At 44.3% G+C, this 17,708-nt stretch overlaps 1 protein-coding gene and 1 non-coding gene across 3 annotated transcripts in view; both read right to left on the bottom strand.

Moving 5' to 3' along the window:
- Positions 1 to 7,611: 7,611 nt before the first annotated feature.
- Positions 7,612 to 17,708, bottom strand: part of EGFLAM (EGF like, fibronectin type III and laminin G domains) — a 133,481-nt gene continuing 123,384 nt past the window's right edge. For both annotated transcript variants that reach the window (XM_056848263.1, XM_056848262.1), the window contains 4 exons: positions 17,313 to 17,456; positions 12,581 to 12,664; positions 11,284 to 11,387; positions 7,612 to 7,796 (listed from right to left, as the gene is read on the bottom strand). In XM_056848263.1, coding sequence (XP_056704241.1) covers positions 7,642 to 7,796; positions 11,284 to 11,387; positions 12,581 to 12,664; positions 17,313 to 17,456 — 487 coding nt within the window. In that variant the 3' untranslated portion in view covers positions 7,612 to 7,641. The remainder of the gene's footprint in view (positions 7,797 to 11,283; positions 11,388 to 12,580; positions 12,665 to 17,312; positions 17,457 to 17,708) is intronic.
- TRNAA-UGC (transfer RNA alanine (anticodon UGC)) lies at positions 12,908 to 12,979 on the bottom strand. Its single transcript has one exon. It is a non-coding gene; the product is annotated as a tRNA-Ala (tRNA).

A 17,708-nucleotide genomic window follows, 5' to 3' on the forward strand; every position in this document is an offset into this window, starting at 1 on the left:
TCTCCCCATGCTAGTTTTTTATTTTTGTAGCGCTTTTAAAAAATGTGACGGGACAGTCAAAACTGGAGTTCTTCAACTGCAGGCTGAAGTAGGTGCAGCCTGTTCCTCCAGCCCATTCTCCTGTAGGCCAGATCCAAGCCTAGAGAGGGAAGATGCCTATGAGTGGGAAAAACCAACTGATCTTCCACACCAAGTTGTTTTTTTTCCTGTGGTGCTATATATCCTTGGTAAGCATCAGAGGTAAATTCTGAAATCAGGTAAGACCAGCGCTTGCCTCCACACACACACCCCCAGGGAATGTAGAGGTTAGACTAGATGGTTCTCTAGTTTCAAAAGAGCATTTTTGGTAGCAGAGAATTTACATGATATCCAAAACGGCTGCATTGAAATTGTTTCCTCTTTTCTTGAGCAGTTTTGTAAAACATCTCCCTAAATAAAAAGGGAGTTTTAGAAGGGACTGTGTAGTTAATCTGTTCTTTATACCTCGCGGGGGGAGGGGAGAACAGGGGATAAAATTCTGGCACTTCAGTTAGCATTTGACTCTTTTTTTTTTTAACCATCTTTCTGTCACGTTAAATGCCTTGCGGAAAATTCTGAAGTACATTGCTTCTGTTTTGAGCCATTTGTCGTTTTATGTGTGTTTTTAAATCTTAAGAGAGAGAAAATGAATTTATTTTTGAAAAAAAAAAGCATCATGGCCTTTAATTCATTATCTGTGTGTTGCTTTTTTCTTTCTTTCTTTTTTTTTGTTAGCCAACGGGGAGGAAAGGGACTGTGAATTTTGAAATGGCATTTTGAACTGTCTAAGGATGTACATTTTTTAATAACCTGCATATGATATATACCTCACAAAAAAACATTACCACCGTGTCGTAAGCTAAGTTTAAAAGCAAAGTAGGGCATTGTGGTCACTTTGGGTCATACAGAAAATCTCTCATTTGCTGTGTAGCGTATACATCACTTGACGGTTCCGTGTACCAACTGGTTGGTGAACACTATGCAAGAGTAGCGGGTTGGGTTGGGGGTTATGTACTCAGTGCCTGCAGTCATGATCGGCTATCCTTAATCTTGTACGTAGCAGGGGTCACCATTGTGCATTATGCGTCAGACCGAGCGGCCATTATCTCCTTTCAGGGCCCGCCCGCAAAAACAGTTCAGCGAGATCCAGAAGTTCTGCCAATGTGTTGCTGAGGTCGGCCGTCAAAATGCATGGAGGCTTCAGCCTGTTGCCTTTTGAGCCTCCCTCCGCCTCAACAAGACCAAGCAGGAGGCACTGTGGAAAGAGACCAGCACAGGCCTATCCACTTCCATTGCAGACTTCTAGGGGTTAAAAGGTTGGGAAAGTGTGCCTGCAAAAAAATCCATCCTTCTTCCAGGACGCTTCCTGAAGTGCTTTAAACCAAGGCTGTGGAAGCTTCCAAAAAGACCTGGGCAAAGACTGATTGCAGCTCATTTCAGAGAGGTTTTTCTTGGATGGTGGTGAGACCCAAAGAAAGGGAAATGGGGAGGACTGCTTGCCGATTTTCAAAACAGTCCTATGGGACAGACGTTTCCATCCACCAAAGTTGGGACATAATTCGTTGACTTCGGTAGGGCTTGCAGCATTGCACTATGAAAAGGCAGTGAGAACATGGATCTCTTCTAGAGCATCACATTCTTGAAGACCATGGGCTCCCGTTGGACTTGGTTTTATATGGACTTAGGGCAGTGGCGCACTCACGTAGAGATATCAGAAAAAGAACAATTAGGACAATTCATATTGTTTGAACACTGATGTTCTTTTTTTCAAACTGGGCTTTCTCACAAGCTCACCACTGATTCCTTAATTAAAAGATGAATAATGGCAGGCATGCTTCCTTTAAACCATCCACGTGTGGTCGTCCTCTGCAAGGTACAATGGTGTTGTGTGTGTTTGAGCATACCCTTAAGTGCTGAAGGGTTAGGCCTGTACGCCACGTGAACTGAAAGTGCACCCAAGCCACTTAAATATGCCCCAGAATCCTTTGTTTGGTTCAGTGTGTTAAGCGTTCACTGAAGGTAAGGAACCTACCGTATATACTCAGGTATAAGCCGACCCGAGTATAAGCCGACCCCCCAAATTTGAGGCCAGAAAAGGGAATTTCTTATTGACCCGTGTATAAGCCGAGGGTCAATAAGAAATTCCCTTTACAGGCAATGCTGCGCTCTAAAATGCTGGCCGCCATTTTAGAGCGCAGGGCCCCTGCCCCAGGTCGCCCTCCTGCCGGCCTCCCAGGCCCTCCCACCCCACCCCAACCCCAGTGCCATCCAAGGGGGGGAGGGGGAAGAGCCCCTGAACCCCCTACTTACCGGGAGACGTGGCGAATCGGCGGCGCGGCCTTCCTGGGCCGGCAGGAGGCCTTTCCAGGCCCCTGCCGGCAGGAGGAAGGCGCCTGGGCGCGTGGGGGGTTAGCGGCGCAGCCGGCAGGGGCCTCCTGCTGGCCAAGGAAGGACCCTGCTGGCAGGAGAAAGGCGCCCGGGCGCCTGGGCGGCGGCGGAGCAGCCGGCAGGGACCTTCTGCCGGCCAAGGAAGGACCCTGCCGGTAGGAGAAAGGCGCCTGGGCGCCTGGGTGGCGGCGGAGCAGCCAGCAGGGACCTCCTGCCGGCCCCTCCAGGCCCCTGCCGGCAGGAGAAAGGCTCCCGGGCACCTGGGCGGCGGCGGAGCAGCCGGCAGGGACCTTCTGCCGGCCAAGGAAGGACCCTGCCGGTAGGAGAAAGGCGCCTGGGCGCCTGGGTGGCGGCGGAGCAGCCAGCAGGGACCTCCTGCCGGCCCCTCCAGGCCCCTGCCGGCAGGAGAAAGGCTCCCGGGCGAGGCGGCGATGGCAGCGGTAAGTTCCTCCCTCCTCCCCCCTCCCTCCTCCCCTCTCCTACCGTATTGACCCGTGTATAAGCCGAGTTCGGCTTTTTCAGCCCTTTTTTGGGGCTGAAAAACTCGGCTTATACACGAGTATATACGGTACTCCTACCAGTTTCAAGTGGTCCTTCCCCACTGTGAGGGATTTGTAAGCTACCCGCACTGAGCTGGAGGCGCTAAGCAAACATTTAGTGGGTTAGATTATTATTTTTACCTTCTGTGTGATAATTTGGCTGAGGCCTTCATTATGAATGTGAAATCCTCTGAAATGAGAAAATTGATGGGGAAGTTGCATTGGGGCAGTGAGCAAAAACGGGAAGGTGGATCAGAGGTTGGGGGAGGCACTATTACATGTTACTTGTGTGATAAATGCTGTATTTTATAGCTCAATAAATGCTAATGGATTTTATTAAAATGGATAGCATATTAAATATTCTGTATTCATGGATGTGAAGATGATTCCAAAGCTTTTTGAAATATTAAGCATTGCCATATTAATCTAACTGGAATACTTACAGTTGCTTAGCTTTTGGGGGGGCATTTTCTGTGCAAACAATTAAACTGGCACCCATTCTCCCTTTCAGTCTGGGTACACAGAGCTGCTGCCTTCGGCAATGGGGCACCAAATGACTCAGATGGTGTTTGTCTCTTAAGCAAACCTACAGGATGTATGCAAATGAATGTATTTTTTATTCTACTGTATATATTGAACTCTCTGGGATGGCTTTTGAGACTGTTTTTCAATCTCACCCTGGGTCCTTGATGCCGAGACATGCATTGCTGTTCTGTATTCCAGTGAAGGAAACCCCATTGGAACACTTTATAGGGTCCCTGTTATTACAAAAGTAGAAATGTAGGCATTAGTAACTTCCAGTGTTCATCTGAAGTAATCTCCATGCCAGTAACATATTTAGAGCTAGGGGAAGGGCTAAACCTCTCCTGCTATGCAGTGAAACGCTGGCACTGCCAGCTTAACTGAGCTAAGAAATCAGTGGAGAAGAGCCAATATTTAATAAATAGCTGTGCTGCAAAAACCATCCATTAAGTAGCCATATGTTGCCATGTACAATCATGCAAGTAGACTTTTGGCATGGAACATAACATTGGGAAACACAGTTGGGGAAGAAGAGGTGGTCAGTACTAATATACTAACTTTAGCATGAACATTCAACAAGCTTGCCTGGTTATCATATTGGCAAAATACTGCTTATCTATTTTACAAATATGCATGTATTTAAGAGTTTGCCAGAATATTGCCATGAAATTTAATAAATGTATTTTCTTATAGATTCTCAGATGTTTCTGTATTTCTTTGCTCACAGCCCCTTTTAACTTTCAATTTTTTTGGCAGTCAAGTTCTCTGGTTCACAGCTGTGTGCTGGGTCCCTTCCATTACGACCTTATGTTCTCCCAGTGCAGAACACAAGCTGGCTGTAAAATTTTCTGGCGTTTCATACGCTTTCAAAGCTCTTGTGCCATTTGCATGGACTGTAACTACTACTCCAGTAACCAGAAATTCTAAATTCTTTCCTGTACTACATAGATGGCAATAATAACATATCTGTAACGCAGGTAATACGAGCCCCATGGTGCAGAGTGGTAAAAGCTGCAGTACTGCAGTCCAAGCTCTGCTCACGACCTGAGTTCGATCCCGACGGAAGTTGGTTTCAGGTAGCCGGCTCAAGGTTGACTCAGCCTTCCATCCTTCTGAGGTCGGTAAAACGAGTACCCAGCTTGCTGGGGGTAAAGGGAAGATGACTGGGGAAGGCAAAGGCAAACCACCCCGTAAACAAAGTCTGCCTAGAAAACGTCGGGATGTGACATCACCCCATGGGTCAGGAATGACCCGGTGCTTGCACAGGGGACTTTTACCTTTTTAATGTAGATAATACTTGAGAAGTCATAGGTTTAGATTTCAACCATAAATTTAGGATTACATTGCTAAGGCTTAGGGCCCTTATAGAAATGATGGAGGTCATGATGGAAATTATGGATCAGAGCCCTGTGGGAAGGGAATTTAACCATTAACCCTCTGCTTGGCTACTTCTAATTAAAAATGGGTTCACTGGGCTGCTAGTGACAGTTTTACAAGGGGGGGAAAGAAAAGGTTTTTTAAAGAGCATGTATTTTTTTCCCTTTAGAAGTGGTAATAATAACACGGACAGCCCAGTGTCAATGAGTGGGGCTTCGAAAAATTCAAATCTCTTCCCTTTCCATGTGGTCCTAATCCCAATCTTGGCTTCATGTCTACTCAGTAATTCTGAACAATAGCCTGAGAGCATGGATTGAAAGATCCACACTATAGGGCTATGTACAGATTTTTCTACACAACTGGGGGAAATTGCAGGTTTGCTGAAAAATGTGCAACGTTAAGCAACGACGACACTGGGGGGATTAAGTGATAGAAGCAGTACCTGCTTCTTTAAGAAAAGAATGTCTCTGAGATCTTGTAAGACTATAGGAGTGTGGAAATAAGACCCCCTCCCATGGGTCATCATAACGTCTGTTTTGGACCCGTTCTTTAAAAAAATGATGCCACAATATCATAGCATAACAGTTTTTAACATCTTTACAATACTTTTAAAGCAGAAAAGCCTTGTTAATGTACATATTCAACTGTCTAAATTTACAAAACAAAATGGTTTAAACCAGTTCTATTTCACAGACATTTCCACTGAAACTATCATGAGTACACATGAAACTTTTTTTGTCCCACAGTCCAATAAACACCTCAGCTTTCTTCCTCCTAGCAGTGAAGCGTGCTTAAACGGTGATAGCAAGACACCTAATCCGTTTACAAAATTATGCTAGCCGATCAATTCTGCAGCTGCTGCTATATAAAAATATACAGGTACAAAATTACCGCTACAAAATGTGGTTGTTGATTTTCATTGCATAAAAAAGTAAACTTTGTAAATAGTAAGGACGGTCCTCTTCAGCACATAACTGAATCTGCAAAGGAATTAACTTTTGACGGTTATTTACATTGGGCAGAATGGAGCTGGGAAATATATATTTTCCCTCCTCAGTAAATGCAAATGATGAGTCTGGAATAGGCAAATGAATGCATAAATACAGCGCTTTCAAAATACGCCACTAAGATTGCCCAATGATAGTCGTCATGACATTACATGCTATAAAAGTTCCAAATGTTTTGAATACTCCTCTTGTGGTTCCAAAGATGTTCTTGGGGCATCATTTCTCAGACATGCAGCTGATCACTTGCTGTATTGTCCTTGGGACACTGGACTTGGTCTCTACTGACCAACAGGTGGCTATTCAAAGCCTCGACACTATTGCAGAATACCAGTCCTCCGTTTGCTCACGTCTGTCTGTATGGAAAAATAAAGGGCCAATAAGCATTCTCTCCAGTGGTGTATGATGTGCAAGGAGAGAAGATGAAGCAAAACCAACAGGTTACAACTGTTCCTGGATCCGGCCATTTCGACGTGAAGTGGCACTGAAACTCCCTGCCCCAGGATGTGGTGAGGCTGCCCACTTGGAAGGCTTTAAGAAGGGACATGTTCATGGAGGAGAGGGCTATCCATGGATACTAGTCAAAATGGATACAAGTCATGATTCATACCTATTCTCTCCAGGATCAGAGGAGCATGCCTATTATATTAGGTGCTTTGGAACACAGGAAGGACAATGCTGCTGCAGTTGTCTTGTTTGTGGGCTTCCTAGAGGGCTTCCTGGTTGGCCACTGTGTGAACAGACTGCTGGACTTGATGGGCCTTGGTCTGATCCTGCACAGCTTTCCTTATGTTCTTATGAATGAATTCTCTCCTCTATTAGAATAAAGCTAGGTGTGAAGACTGCAACCCTTCTCTATTACTTGGTTGTTTTTAACGTGCGAAGATGTCATTGTGGGGGCTCCTGGGGAATGATTCGAACATGCAACAGGATGAAGTGGAGTTGCCCCGAAACTTTGTGCTCTTTGCCTCCTCTCCACTGAGGCTCAAATGAGAATGGAGCAGCAGTTGATGCAGAGGGTGTGGTTTTAGTGCAGGCTGGGTGTGTGTGTCTATTTTCCTTCAAAGCAGAAGAGATTGTGCTGTTTCCACCATTGTGGTTGCTGAGAGAATCTGCCTTATCATGAGGTCATGCAGTCAAGGATGTCACATTAGGTATGGCTACCACGGTTCTAGCCCAACCTCTCTGTATAGGACACAGTATTTACTTAAGGAGGACCACTGGGCACCTGGTGGGAGTCAAGGCAGTTGCACAAGAAAACGCAAGCCCTTACAGCTTGCCTTGAACTGAAGCAAGGAAGTCAGGCAGGTGCTGCTCATGGCTACAGAAGCCATTTCTCCAAAGCCAGAGAAGGTACAGTTTGTGTCGCTCATCTGCTTACTGCTCGTCTGCTTGCTAGTTGCACGCGCAGGTGGCTTATCAGGTATGCACGGCTGCAGGTCTGGCAAAGGCGGAAGCTTGTGCACGGCCCTAACAGAAGAAAACACCAGCCCCATCCCATTCCTCAGGGGCTTGCGGAATTGCATTCTGAATCTGTAGCAGTGAAGTAGGACGGTCCTGCCCCCAAAGCGTTTTGACTGAGACAGCACAGCATCCCACCTTTTTTCTTTTTAAAGGAGAGTGGGAAATGGTCCCTTTTTAATGATTTTGCTTCAGTTTGTTTTGGTTTGGTTTTGGTTTTTTTTGCTTTGCCTCCAGACCCATTCAAAAGAGTTCTCAGTGCGCACAGTCATTTGGATTGTGGTTGGCAGTACGCATCAGGCAGGCTCTACCATGCAAAGGTTCTCCCGCTCTTACTTTGTCCCACAAGTGTTGATGTTCTTCCCATCGGCTGCATCTTCAACCAGCGAAATATGATAATCGGTAGAAAGGGTGAAGTGCGAAATGCAGCCCACTAGTCCTCTCATGTATTGTCTGTTTGTATGTAGCGCAATTTCCTTCATTCCACCTAGCAGAGAGGCAGACAGAGAAGGAAATAAATAAACCAGGCACCCCAGCAGGATAGCCATATTAGCAAATCGCAGCATAAACTTTTTTAAGCCCCTGAAAACTTATGCTACAAAAAATTCCGTTAGTGGTCAGAGTGGCAGTCTAGGATCATAGAATCATAGAATTGTAGGGCATTTATGCAGGGTCAATTTTGATGCTCACTCAAAGCTCTTTTAAAACATGTGACTTTAAAAATGCCTATTCACAGTCCCGAAGCAAAAGGAGAAATTCCACCCACCTCCCACTTGCCTGCTCCTTCGTTCGTTTGCATAGCCATTAGCATGTGCATAGCTAACGTGCCACTGTTGTTTTGCATGGTTCCCTCTGGTTATTCTTCGCAGCAGCGGCGGAGCGAACACAAAAGGTCATGTTAAGTGGGCTCTTTAGTAATGCGAAGCAGGTCTGTGCCGGCTTCGCAGTCACTTCCGGAATGACAGTTCAGCGTGCAAAATTCAAAAAAGATCTGTGAGGCAATTCAGCCTGGAACGTGCTGCTAACTACCATGCAAAAATGGCCATAGAGTTGGAAGGGACCTCCAGGATCATCTAGTTTAACCTCCTGCACAATGCAGGGATTTCACAACTACCTCCCCACACCCCCACACCCCCAGTGACCCCTGCTCCATGCCCAGAAGATGGCAAAAAAAGAAAAACCCACCCAGGTACCTGGACAATCTGGCCTGGAGGAAAACTGCATCCTGACCCCAAAAGTGGCAATGGGCATTTCCCAGGGCATTTAAGAAAGGGCCGCAAGAGCTAAACGCTGACGCAACCCTTCCTCTCACGATCAGTCTAAGTTCACAGAATCAGATGGCCATCTAGACTCTGCTTCAAAGCCTCCAAAGAAGGAGAGCCCACCACCTCCTGAGGAAGCCTGTTCCACTGAGGAACCATCTAACTGTCAGAAACTAGGAGATCCATGTTTGGATCCTACCCACTCTGTCACAGAAGCTGACTGGGTGACCTTAGGTCAGTCATGCAACTTCAGTCAAACCTACCCCACTGGACTGTTGCTGCAAGAATAAGATTGAAGAGGGGGGAAATGTCACTGGGTCCCCACTAGGGGAGAAATGCAGAGTACAAAATATCTAAATAAATACTTAAATCTCTTGTAATTGTTCCAACATTAAAACAGCAGCTACGGGAGAAAGCCCACTTTGGTTTCGTGTGTGTGTGTGAGAACAGTATGCTGAACTCTTTCCTTGATGTTTTCATGGCCTTGATAGCCCTCTATGGCTGCTTTCTGCCCTGTGCGGAAAATGTAGAGGTACCACAGAAGGTCCTTTTTGTTTATTTTACTTATTTATGTTATTTATAGTCCACCTTTTTCTCTGGGACTCAAGGCAGATTACACAGAAATGTCAATACAATCAACATGGTGGGACACCCAATAGACATTGTGGTAGGATTTAACTTGTAGACATCTGGAAACCAGCCAGAGGTGAAACACAGCAGGCAAACAGCAATTCCAAGGTGGGGCACTGAGAGCACAAAGGCAGCACATGGTGAAAGGGCTAACCCCCCTTACCCATGCTCTATGACACCAATCTCGACTGGGACCCCCTAGTGTGGTTACATACTTTTAATATTCTCTAATTTGGCCTTAACTTCAACAGATTTGGCCATTATTTCTCATGCTCATAATTATTATAAGCTTTAAAAATAGGATTGCTTTTTTGCAATGTTTTTATGTGAACCACATCACAGAAAGCCAGAGCTGGAAACGCTGAGTTCAAGTTCTACTTCTCCTATGGGCTTGTGGTATAGCCTTCCGCACACTTTATCTCAGCCTGCTAAATAAGAACAGCTGCCCTCTCCTTCCAAGCACTGTTGTAAAACAGGCAAAGCACTGAATCACGATGAGAATGACAGAACATAAATAGGCACGTTAAATCAAATTTGTACTGTGAATGGCTTTAGAGACTCAAAGCCAAGCCAAACATTCTGTTACTAAGATTGTACAGTTTCATCCTGGGAGCCACTCGTCTGGCTTGGCCTTTTTGTGATACGACCACAAATATTTTTATAGAAGTGCTTTCTGTGCCTATTATGAGAAACGGTGTAAAATGTTACACAGGAATTAATTGTCCATGCTAAACAATCAGTTCTAACTTAACCAGTTTCTCCGTGGGCAATGTTCCAAGACAACACTGCCGTGAATGCCAATACTTGAGTGCAAATTTCCTTAAAACCATGCCGAAAACAGTCAAAGCCAACAACAATCAACTTTAACTGATCGCATGGCACTACGTTTATGCTTGTGTTGATCTCTCATAAGATCATCACTCACAGCTGGATGTGCAAATGTTGGACTGAATGCAATGAACTGTAAGCTGGACTCATTTTATGGATCAGAACTTCTCTGCTGTACTCCCAAGCCCAGCCACCCAAAAAGCTGTTTCTGAAGTTTGACAGACACTCAGGAATGTAGCCTAGGGGCTGCAGATCAACTGGGGAATCTGCGGAAATTGTGGATGACCTGAAAGCAGTGGCGGACCTACATTTTTGGGGCCCCAAAGCTTGAACTGTTATGGGGGCCCCTTCACAACCAGCAACAATAGGGCATCGTCCAACAAGGTCCAAAGGGCCTTGCTGCCCTTGCGAGGACCTTGAGCCGAAATGGTGGCGAACAGGGGGGTGGGGTGGAGTCCTTGCAAATGGGCCATACAGTGATGAAATAAAACTACAGAACTATTAAGCCGTGCACCAACGAAGGATTTGAGGATCCGGCTGCCAAAATGTAGGCTGTGAATAGATTCTGGTGAGCTCAGTGAGCCCTTACAGCTGGGGGGTTCAAGCACTGCAAGCCTCCATAAAAGTTTTGAAACTTGACCAATTACAGTGACATTTTCAGGCCATATGAAATGGGTATTAGAGCATATTCTAAAGTCAATATTAAGTACTTCAACCCATTGGCTTATGATTCGATCACTAAAAAACTCCATTGATTTTGTTGAGAAATTCACTCATTAAAAAAAGTTGCTTCAGGGGGCCCCTCCGGGATTAGGGGCCCTGAAGCTTAAGCTTCATTAGTTTCACAGTAGATCCGCCTCTGCCTGAAAGTACCTTTGCTCGTGGTAGGGCACCACTGTGCTTCATGTAATGGAAGGTGAGAGGAATGATGTTTGTTCTGGTTGATTTGCAAGGTTTGATCAGCAAATGATAAGCATGCATGACCCTCAAATCCTCAATAAAGAAGAATTAAGTTAGGAGGGCCCTGACCTGGAGGGCCCAGACAAGCCTGATCTCATCAGATCTCAGAAGCTAAGCAGGGTTGTTTCTGGCTAGTATTTGGATGAGAGGCCACCAAGGAATACCAGGGTCACCATGCAGAGGAAGGCAATGGCAAACCACCTCAGTCTCTTGTCCTGAAAACTCTACTGGGTTGCCATAATTCAGCTGCGACTCGACGGCACGTTATGCACACTCAGGTTAGGAGGAACTTACCAATGTACAGGTCCCCATTGATGTTCAACTGTCTCATCATTCCTGGTGATTTGCCAGTTCTAGCACCATAATCATCCACTGTGACTTTTCCAGATTGTCCATCTCTTAAATTGAACAAGATATAAATATTACACTCGCACACTTTTCAGATGGCTTCGCATCATAACTGATTTAACATGGGTGGGGGCCAGTATCATCTCATTCCCGTTGCCACACCAAATGTAGGACTATGGCAGAGGTCTATTTTTGGTCTTCCCTTATTTGGGGATCACTTGAAGCCTTTTAAAGCATTCCTAATCTGACCCACATTCAAAATCCTGAAAATCTCTTCAGGCACAGAATGGATGCAGCTGCTCAAGTTCATATTTTTGGTGAAGGTTGTTCCATGGCCCTAAGCAAAAGGAAGCCTAAGGATAGACAACCATCTTTGTTGACATCAAGCTTGTGAAAACCATAATAACAGCAATAACAACAACCACAACAACAATAATAATTTTATATTCCACTCTCCCTCACCAAGGTGGTCTCAGGGCGGATCACAGCAAGAATAAAATACATCACAATTGTAGAAGCAACAGCAATGTCCTCATTCCTTTGAGCAATTGGAGGGCTCCCCAGGTGCATTTCATCATCAGCCCTTCGTTATGAGTTTGGTCTTAGCTCAATAAAAGCTCGTGCCTGGGTGCCTTTAATTATTGGTTTCATCTATTTTTTAAGGTCCCGGATGATAGCTTGATAAGCTTAACCCTCAAGGACTCTTATAAGGCTCCCTGGCTCCAGCATTTTGAACAGAAGCTATCATTTGTAAATTTGAAAGTTGAAGACCTTTACTCTTCTTCTGTAGATTAATGTAAAAAACATGTGGCCAAACTGATCTATGCTAGAGATAAGAGTTACACTCATTTTGATGCTTGGAGGACGTGTTCTCCACTTGCCCTGGGCCTGTTATCTATGGGTAGTCTTCCTTCCTATCTGGATTCTCTGGTTAGTCCAAAGTTATGTAGAATCTTTATGCTTTCAAAATTTAATTGCCCTTTTTCCATGGTTTTGCTGGGCCGTATGCTAAAAAAGCAACAGCAATAAATATAACATTAGATAAAAACATAATCACAACTTTAATCCACCCCCCATTTGTCAATCAATACTTCTCCCTCTGTAGTCTCTTCCAAGTTGAAATTTAGATTCTACTCTTTGAAACAGATCTCTTTTGATCAGAAACCTTACCCTTTGGCTTCCATTTCTCAAGTAACTGAACCAAGCACATTGATAGGAGCGTAAAAACAGAGAAAAAAATTACCGAACTGCCTTTACTCTGTGCCATCGGCCATCACTGAAAGAGCCATTCACCATTATGGAAGCGATACCACTGCCCAGATTATAGCTGAAACAAAATGAAACATGAATCAAATTCCAAAAAATTCATAGGTATGCTTCCTTTTTAAATAATCAAACGTTAACAACATTATATAACTGCTCCAGTGTAGATATTGAACATATGAAGCTGCCTTATACTGCCTTATACTTGGTCCATCAAAGTTGGTATTGTCTTCTCAGAACGGCAGTGACTCTCCAGGGTCTCAGGCAGGGGTCTTTCATATCACCTACTTGCCTAGTCCCTTTCAATTGGAGATGCCAGGGATTGAACATGGGACCTTCTGCACGCAAAGCAGATGCTCTACCGCTGAGCCACATCCCCTCCCCTTGGGTTGGATCCAGTTAGCAGTTTGCAGCCAATAGGCGAGGGGTTGATTTTTGCTACTCTCACTGCAGATCTCCAATGCCCCCCTGCTGTTCTGGGGAGGGGGGGAAGGGATGTCTTTCAGGAGCAGCATTTAGAGATGTAGTAGAATAGAGGAGATGAGAGAGTCCCATTCTGCTGACAGAAACTCCTTCAGTCAGCAGAAAATTATCACTGACTCCAACACATAGGTATCAAATATAGCCATCTAATATAGCTATTTTGGTTCAGTTTTGGTTACTTCATTCATTTATAGGCCACCTTTCTCACTGAAACTCAAGGTAAATTACAAAATTACGTTAAAATTAGATAAGTAAGCCTTGAGATGATAAGATACCCTCCTCTTCCTCTCTTCTGGTACATCAGTTCCTTCCATGAGTTGCTGTTTTTCATATGAAGTGACAAACTATGGTCCGTGCTTGCCCTCAAAATTAGAATCTGGCTATCAAACTGGGGAAAGGTGCAAAAAAAAAAAAGAAGAAGAAGAAGAAGAAGAGTAGAAAAGCCCTTGAAGAGTTTGCAACCACAAATGCAGAGGGAGCAGCAGCAAACACACCAGAAGATAGAATTCAACGAGATCTGAAAACACTGAATGTGAACAAGATGCAATTCAACAAGGATAAATATAGAATTCTACATCTGGGTAATAAAAACGAAAAACATGCATACTGGATGGGGGATACACTTCTGGGTAGCAGTGTGTCTGAACAAGATCTTGGGGTACGGGTAGACTGTAAGCTCAATATGAGAAGCCAGTGTGATGCCAGGGCAAAAAAAAGGCTAATATGATCTTGGGGTGTATTAACAGAGGCATAACATCCAAATTGCAAGGTGTCATAGTCCTGCTGTACATTGCATTGGTCAGGGCACACCTGAGTAGCGTGTGCAATCCTGGGGGCCTCACTTCAAAAAGGATGTAGGCAGAATGGAGCGGGTGCCGAGGAGAGCGACAAGGATGATCAGGGGTCTGGAGACCAAGCCCAATGAGGGAAAGCTGAGGGACTTGGGAATGTTTAGTTTGGAGAAGAGAAGGTTGGGGGGGGGGACATGATTGCTCTCGTCAAGCATTTGAAAGGCTGTCACTTAGAGGAGGGTAGGGAGCTATTCCTGTTGGCAGCGGAGGACACGCCTCACAATAATGGGTTTAAATTACAGGCAGAAAGGTACCGGCTGGATATTAGGATTTTTTTTTACAGTTAAGAGCAGTTCAGCAGAGGAATCGGCTGCCTAGGAAGGTGGTGAGCTCCCCTTCATTGGCAGTCTTCAAGCAGTGGTTGGATGAACAGAGATGCTTTAAGCTGGTCCTGCACTGAGCAGGGGGTTGGACTAGATTGCCTGAATGACTCCTTCAAACTCTATGATTCTATCAACAGCTAAACAAGAATAGCTAAACATCTTTAGTAACTGTCTCTGATTATAAGGTGCAGACGGTATGAGACAGCTAACACTTGATGGAACCTTTGCTTGGTTCAGTGAGGTCATTCTTATGCTTTTAGAAAGGAACACCATGTAAACATTTATCAAACAAAAAGATGACGATTTAGCAGGTCTTGTGTAACAAAAGATGACTCTCTCCATAATAATGTAAGTGTGATACTGTTGGTTTCTTTTTCTGGGTTTTGCAGTGGGAAATCTGAGGGCGTCAGTCTAGAAAATGGAGTTTCTCATCCCAAAGCAAATAAATTCACTGTCATTCCCAATTTTCACATTGAAGATTCCACAAGAAACTAATTACTATTTTACTTCACAATTTGATTTCAACCTTGTTTCAGTTCCTTCTTTAGAGAGAAGAGTTTTGCAATGTTTAACCACCGGAAACCACAAGGAAATGGCTTTGTGCCTCTGTATATCTCAGATTTTTACCACAAATTTGCCACTATGAAACTTGATGAAGTTTTCCTTACTGAATGACAGGACCACACAGGCCAAGAAATTACCCCACGAGGGAGAAAGCTTATCGCAGGATAGATTTGAACATCCATATTGGTCCTTGTCAGGCACTTATCTTTGATAAAGGATGTTCTTTAAAAGACTCAATAATTTTTTAGTATAATTTCTCTTTCTCACATTACATCTTGATGTCTCAGGTGTCTTGTGTAGTGTGTTTTACTGAACTGTGAAAATAGTGTTTTACTGCATTGTGTCGCTATATAATCAAAACCAAGATGGACAACTGTTTTCTCAAGAGACTCCATGGCTACTTAATCTGAGAAAGAAAAACTAACAAAAAGAAACAGTAGGCCCTTTGATGAACCAACCATCAGACCGCCAAAAAAAATTATATGGGAAGCACTACATAGAAAGTTCCTGAACAACTGAAGGATGAGAAACAACCCCCCAAAGAACAGAGCATTAATTTTACTGTCTGTCATTTCTTGGGTTTACATTTCTTTTGGCAGTAAGAACATTTGCTTTTCAGAGTAATTCGTCAAAAATCTTTTGTGGAGACAGTGAGGAGATTAAATAAAATAGAAAACCAAATAACAAGGTAGATTTCAGTTTGCTGTGAATTCCTACGGGACTGAACAAACTTGCATACTGTCCCTCCACTGAAAACTCTTCTTTCATACAGAGAAGGAAAATCTAGCAACAGTACTGTTCCTTGTAGAAGATGCTGAAAAAACAGGAAATGTATCCTTACTTGCTAGGTAGATAGGTTCTATTACCCAGAGCCAGAGACCTATTGATGCGTGTCTTTATGTTATTTTGTCCTTCAGATTGTAAATGGGTACAGATTGGAAGCAAGACTCGGGTTTGGGAACTCTATGGTGTGAACAGAGTGGCCAAGCCAGAGATGCTAGTAGACCCTTTGTTATCCTATGAGACTGAACAATACTCACACAGGGCTCTTTTAAATGTAGGCAGCTGCATTCATTCCAGTAGATTGGGCAGCTCTAGTTGCACAAAAGGGTGCTTGAGAAATATATCCTCCACCATTTAACTAAATTGCTCAGCCCATGTAGGCAGCGGAGCAGAACATGTATATTATAATCTCCCTGATTGGAGCGCCTGGATGGGGAAGGGGTGAAAGCTGTTGTGTATATCTGAGGGTATGTTAGTTGGGGGTACTAGCCAACCTTCAAGTACTAGCTGGCGATCTCATGCTATTACAACTGATCTCCAGCAGATAGAGATCAGTTAACCTGGAGAAAATGGCCGCTTTGGCAACTGGACTCTATGGCATTGAAGTCCCTCCCCTCCCAAACCCCACCCTCCTCAGGCTCCACCCCAAAAACCTCCCGCCGGTGGCAAAGAGGGACCTGGCAACCCTAGTTGGGGTTGTTTGGACCTCCTAGGCCCCTGTAGTTTTGGGACATGTCTGAAGGTGTTGTTCAGTGTTGGTGCTGACTGTGTTCCAAGACTATAAACCTAGTTATGGTTTAAGGCCTGTCAAGCCTCAATTCTTACCACTACTTAGGATTGCCAGTTCTAGGTTGAGAAATTCCTGGAGACTTGAGGGTGGAGCCTGGGGATAGTGGGGTTTGGGGAGGCGAGAGACCTCAGCAGGGTATAATGCCATAGAGTCCATCCTCCAAATAGGGTTGCCAACCTCCACGTAATGCAATATTAATACTCCATAACTATATACATTTCAAATTTCTTATGTCTCATGTACAACAATATTTATACAACCAAAAACAGTGACTTATCATCAAAGAGTCACCACAAGTTATATAAAGTCCCATCCACGGAGTACAGTCCAATCCCATTTAATGCTGTCCCTTCTTCATAGGGTCAAGTTTCTCACAGGATGGGACTTTATATAACTTGTGGTGACTCTCTGATGATAAGTCACTGTTTTTGGATGTATAAATATTGTTGTACATGAGACATAAGAAATTTGAAATGTATATAGTTATGGAGTATTAATATTGTTTTATGTGCTATTATTTTCCCCCATCTGTGTTCAGAATTTGTAGTATCCTTATGTATTGAACACGGAGGTGCCAATTTTTGTTAACCTCCACGTAATAGCTGGAGATCTCCCGCTATTACAACTGATCTCCATCTGATGGAGATCAGATCACCTGGAGAAAATGGCCCATTTGGCAATTGGACTCTATGGCATTGAAGTCCCTCCCCTCCCCAAGCCCCGCCCTCCCCAAACTCCACCCCAAAAACCTCCTGTCAGTGGCAAAGAGGGACCTGGCAACCCTACCTCCAAAGGAACCATTTTCTCCAGGGGAACTGATCTCTGTAGTTTGGAGATAAGCTGTAATTCTAGAAAATGTCCTGGCCCCACCTGGATGCTGGCGAACCTACCACTACCAGATCCAGAAGAGCAGCTTACCTGAAGACTAAGGTGCCATCTTGAAGACCTAATGAGATGAAGTCGCTATTGGGCCTCATAGGACTGTCTCCCCGCCACATCAGTAGGCCATCCATCAGGGTTGTCTTGAACCTCATGAACACGTTTGTTCTTGATCCTGACACCCTATTTAGTGGACAGGAAGATACTATTAAGTTGTATAAAGTTGGATGGCGCAGTGAAAATATTATACCTCAGGACCCCTACAATCAACCACTGTTCTCTGAACATTCAAAGTCTGACTCAATAACAGATCTTTTTAGCTTCAATTCTAATTTGAATTTCCTTCACTATACATCTGGCTTTGCCATTGTAATTTTGGGAACTATGGAGCTGCGCTAGATTTTCAAGTGACATTTTTTTGTGTGCCTGTGGCAA

Source organism: Euleptes europaea, chromosome 4, assembly GCF_029931775.1.
Source record: "Euleptes europaea isolate rEulEur1 chromosome 4, rEulEur1.hap1, whole genome shotgun sequence".
NCBI classification, from domain to species: Eukaryota; Metazoa; Chordata; class Lepidosauria; order Squamata; family Sphaerodactylidae; genus Euleptes; species Euleptes europaea.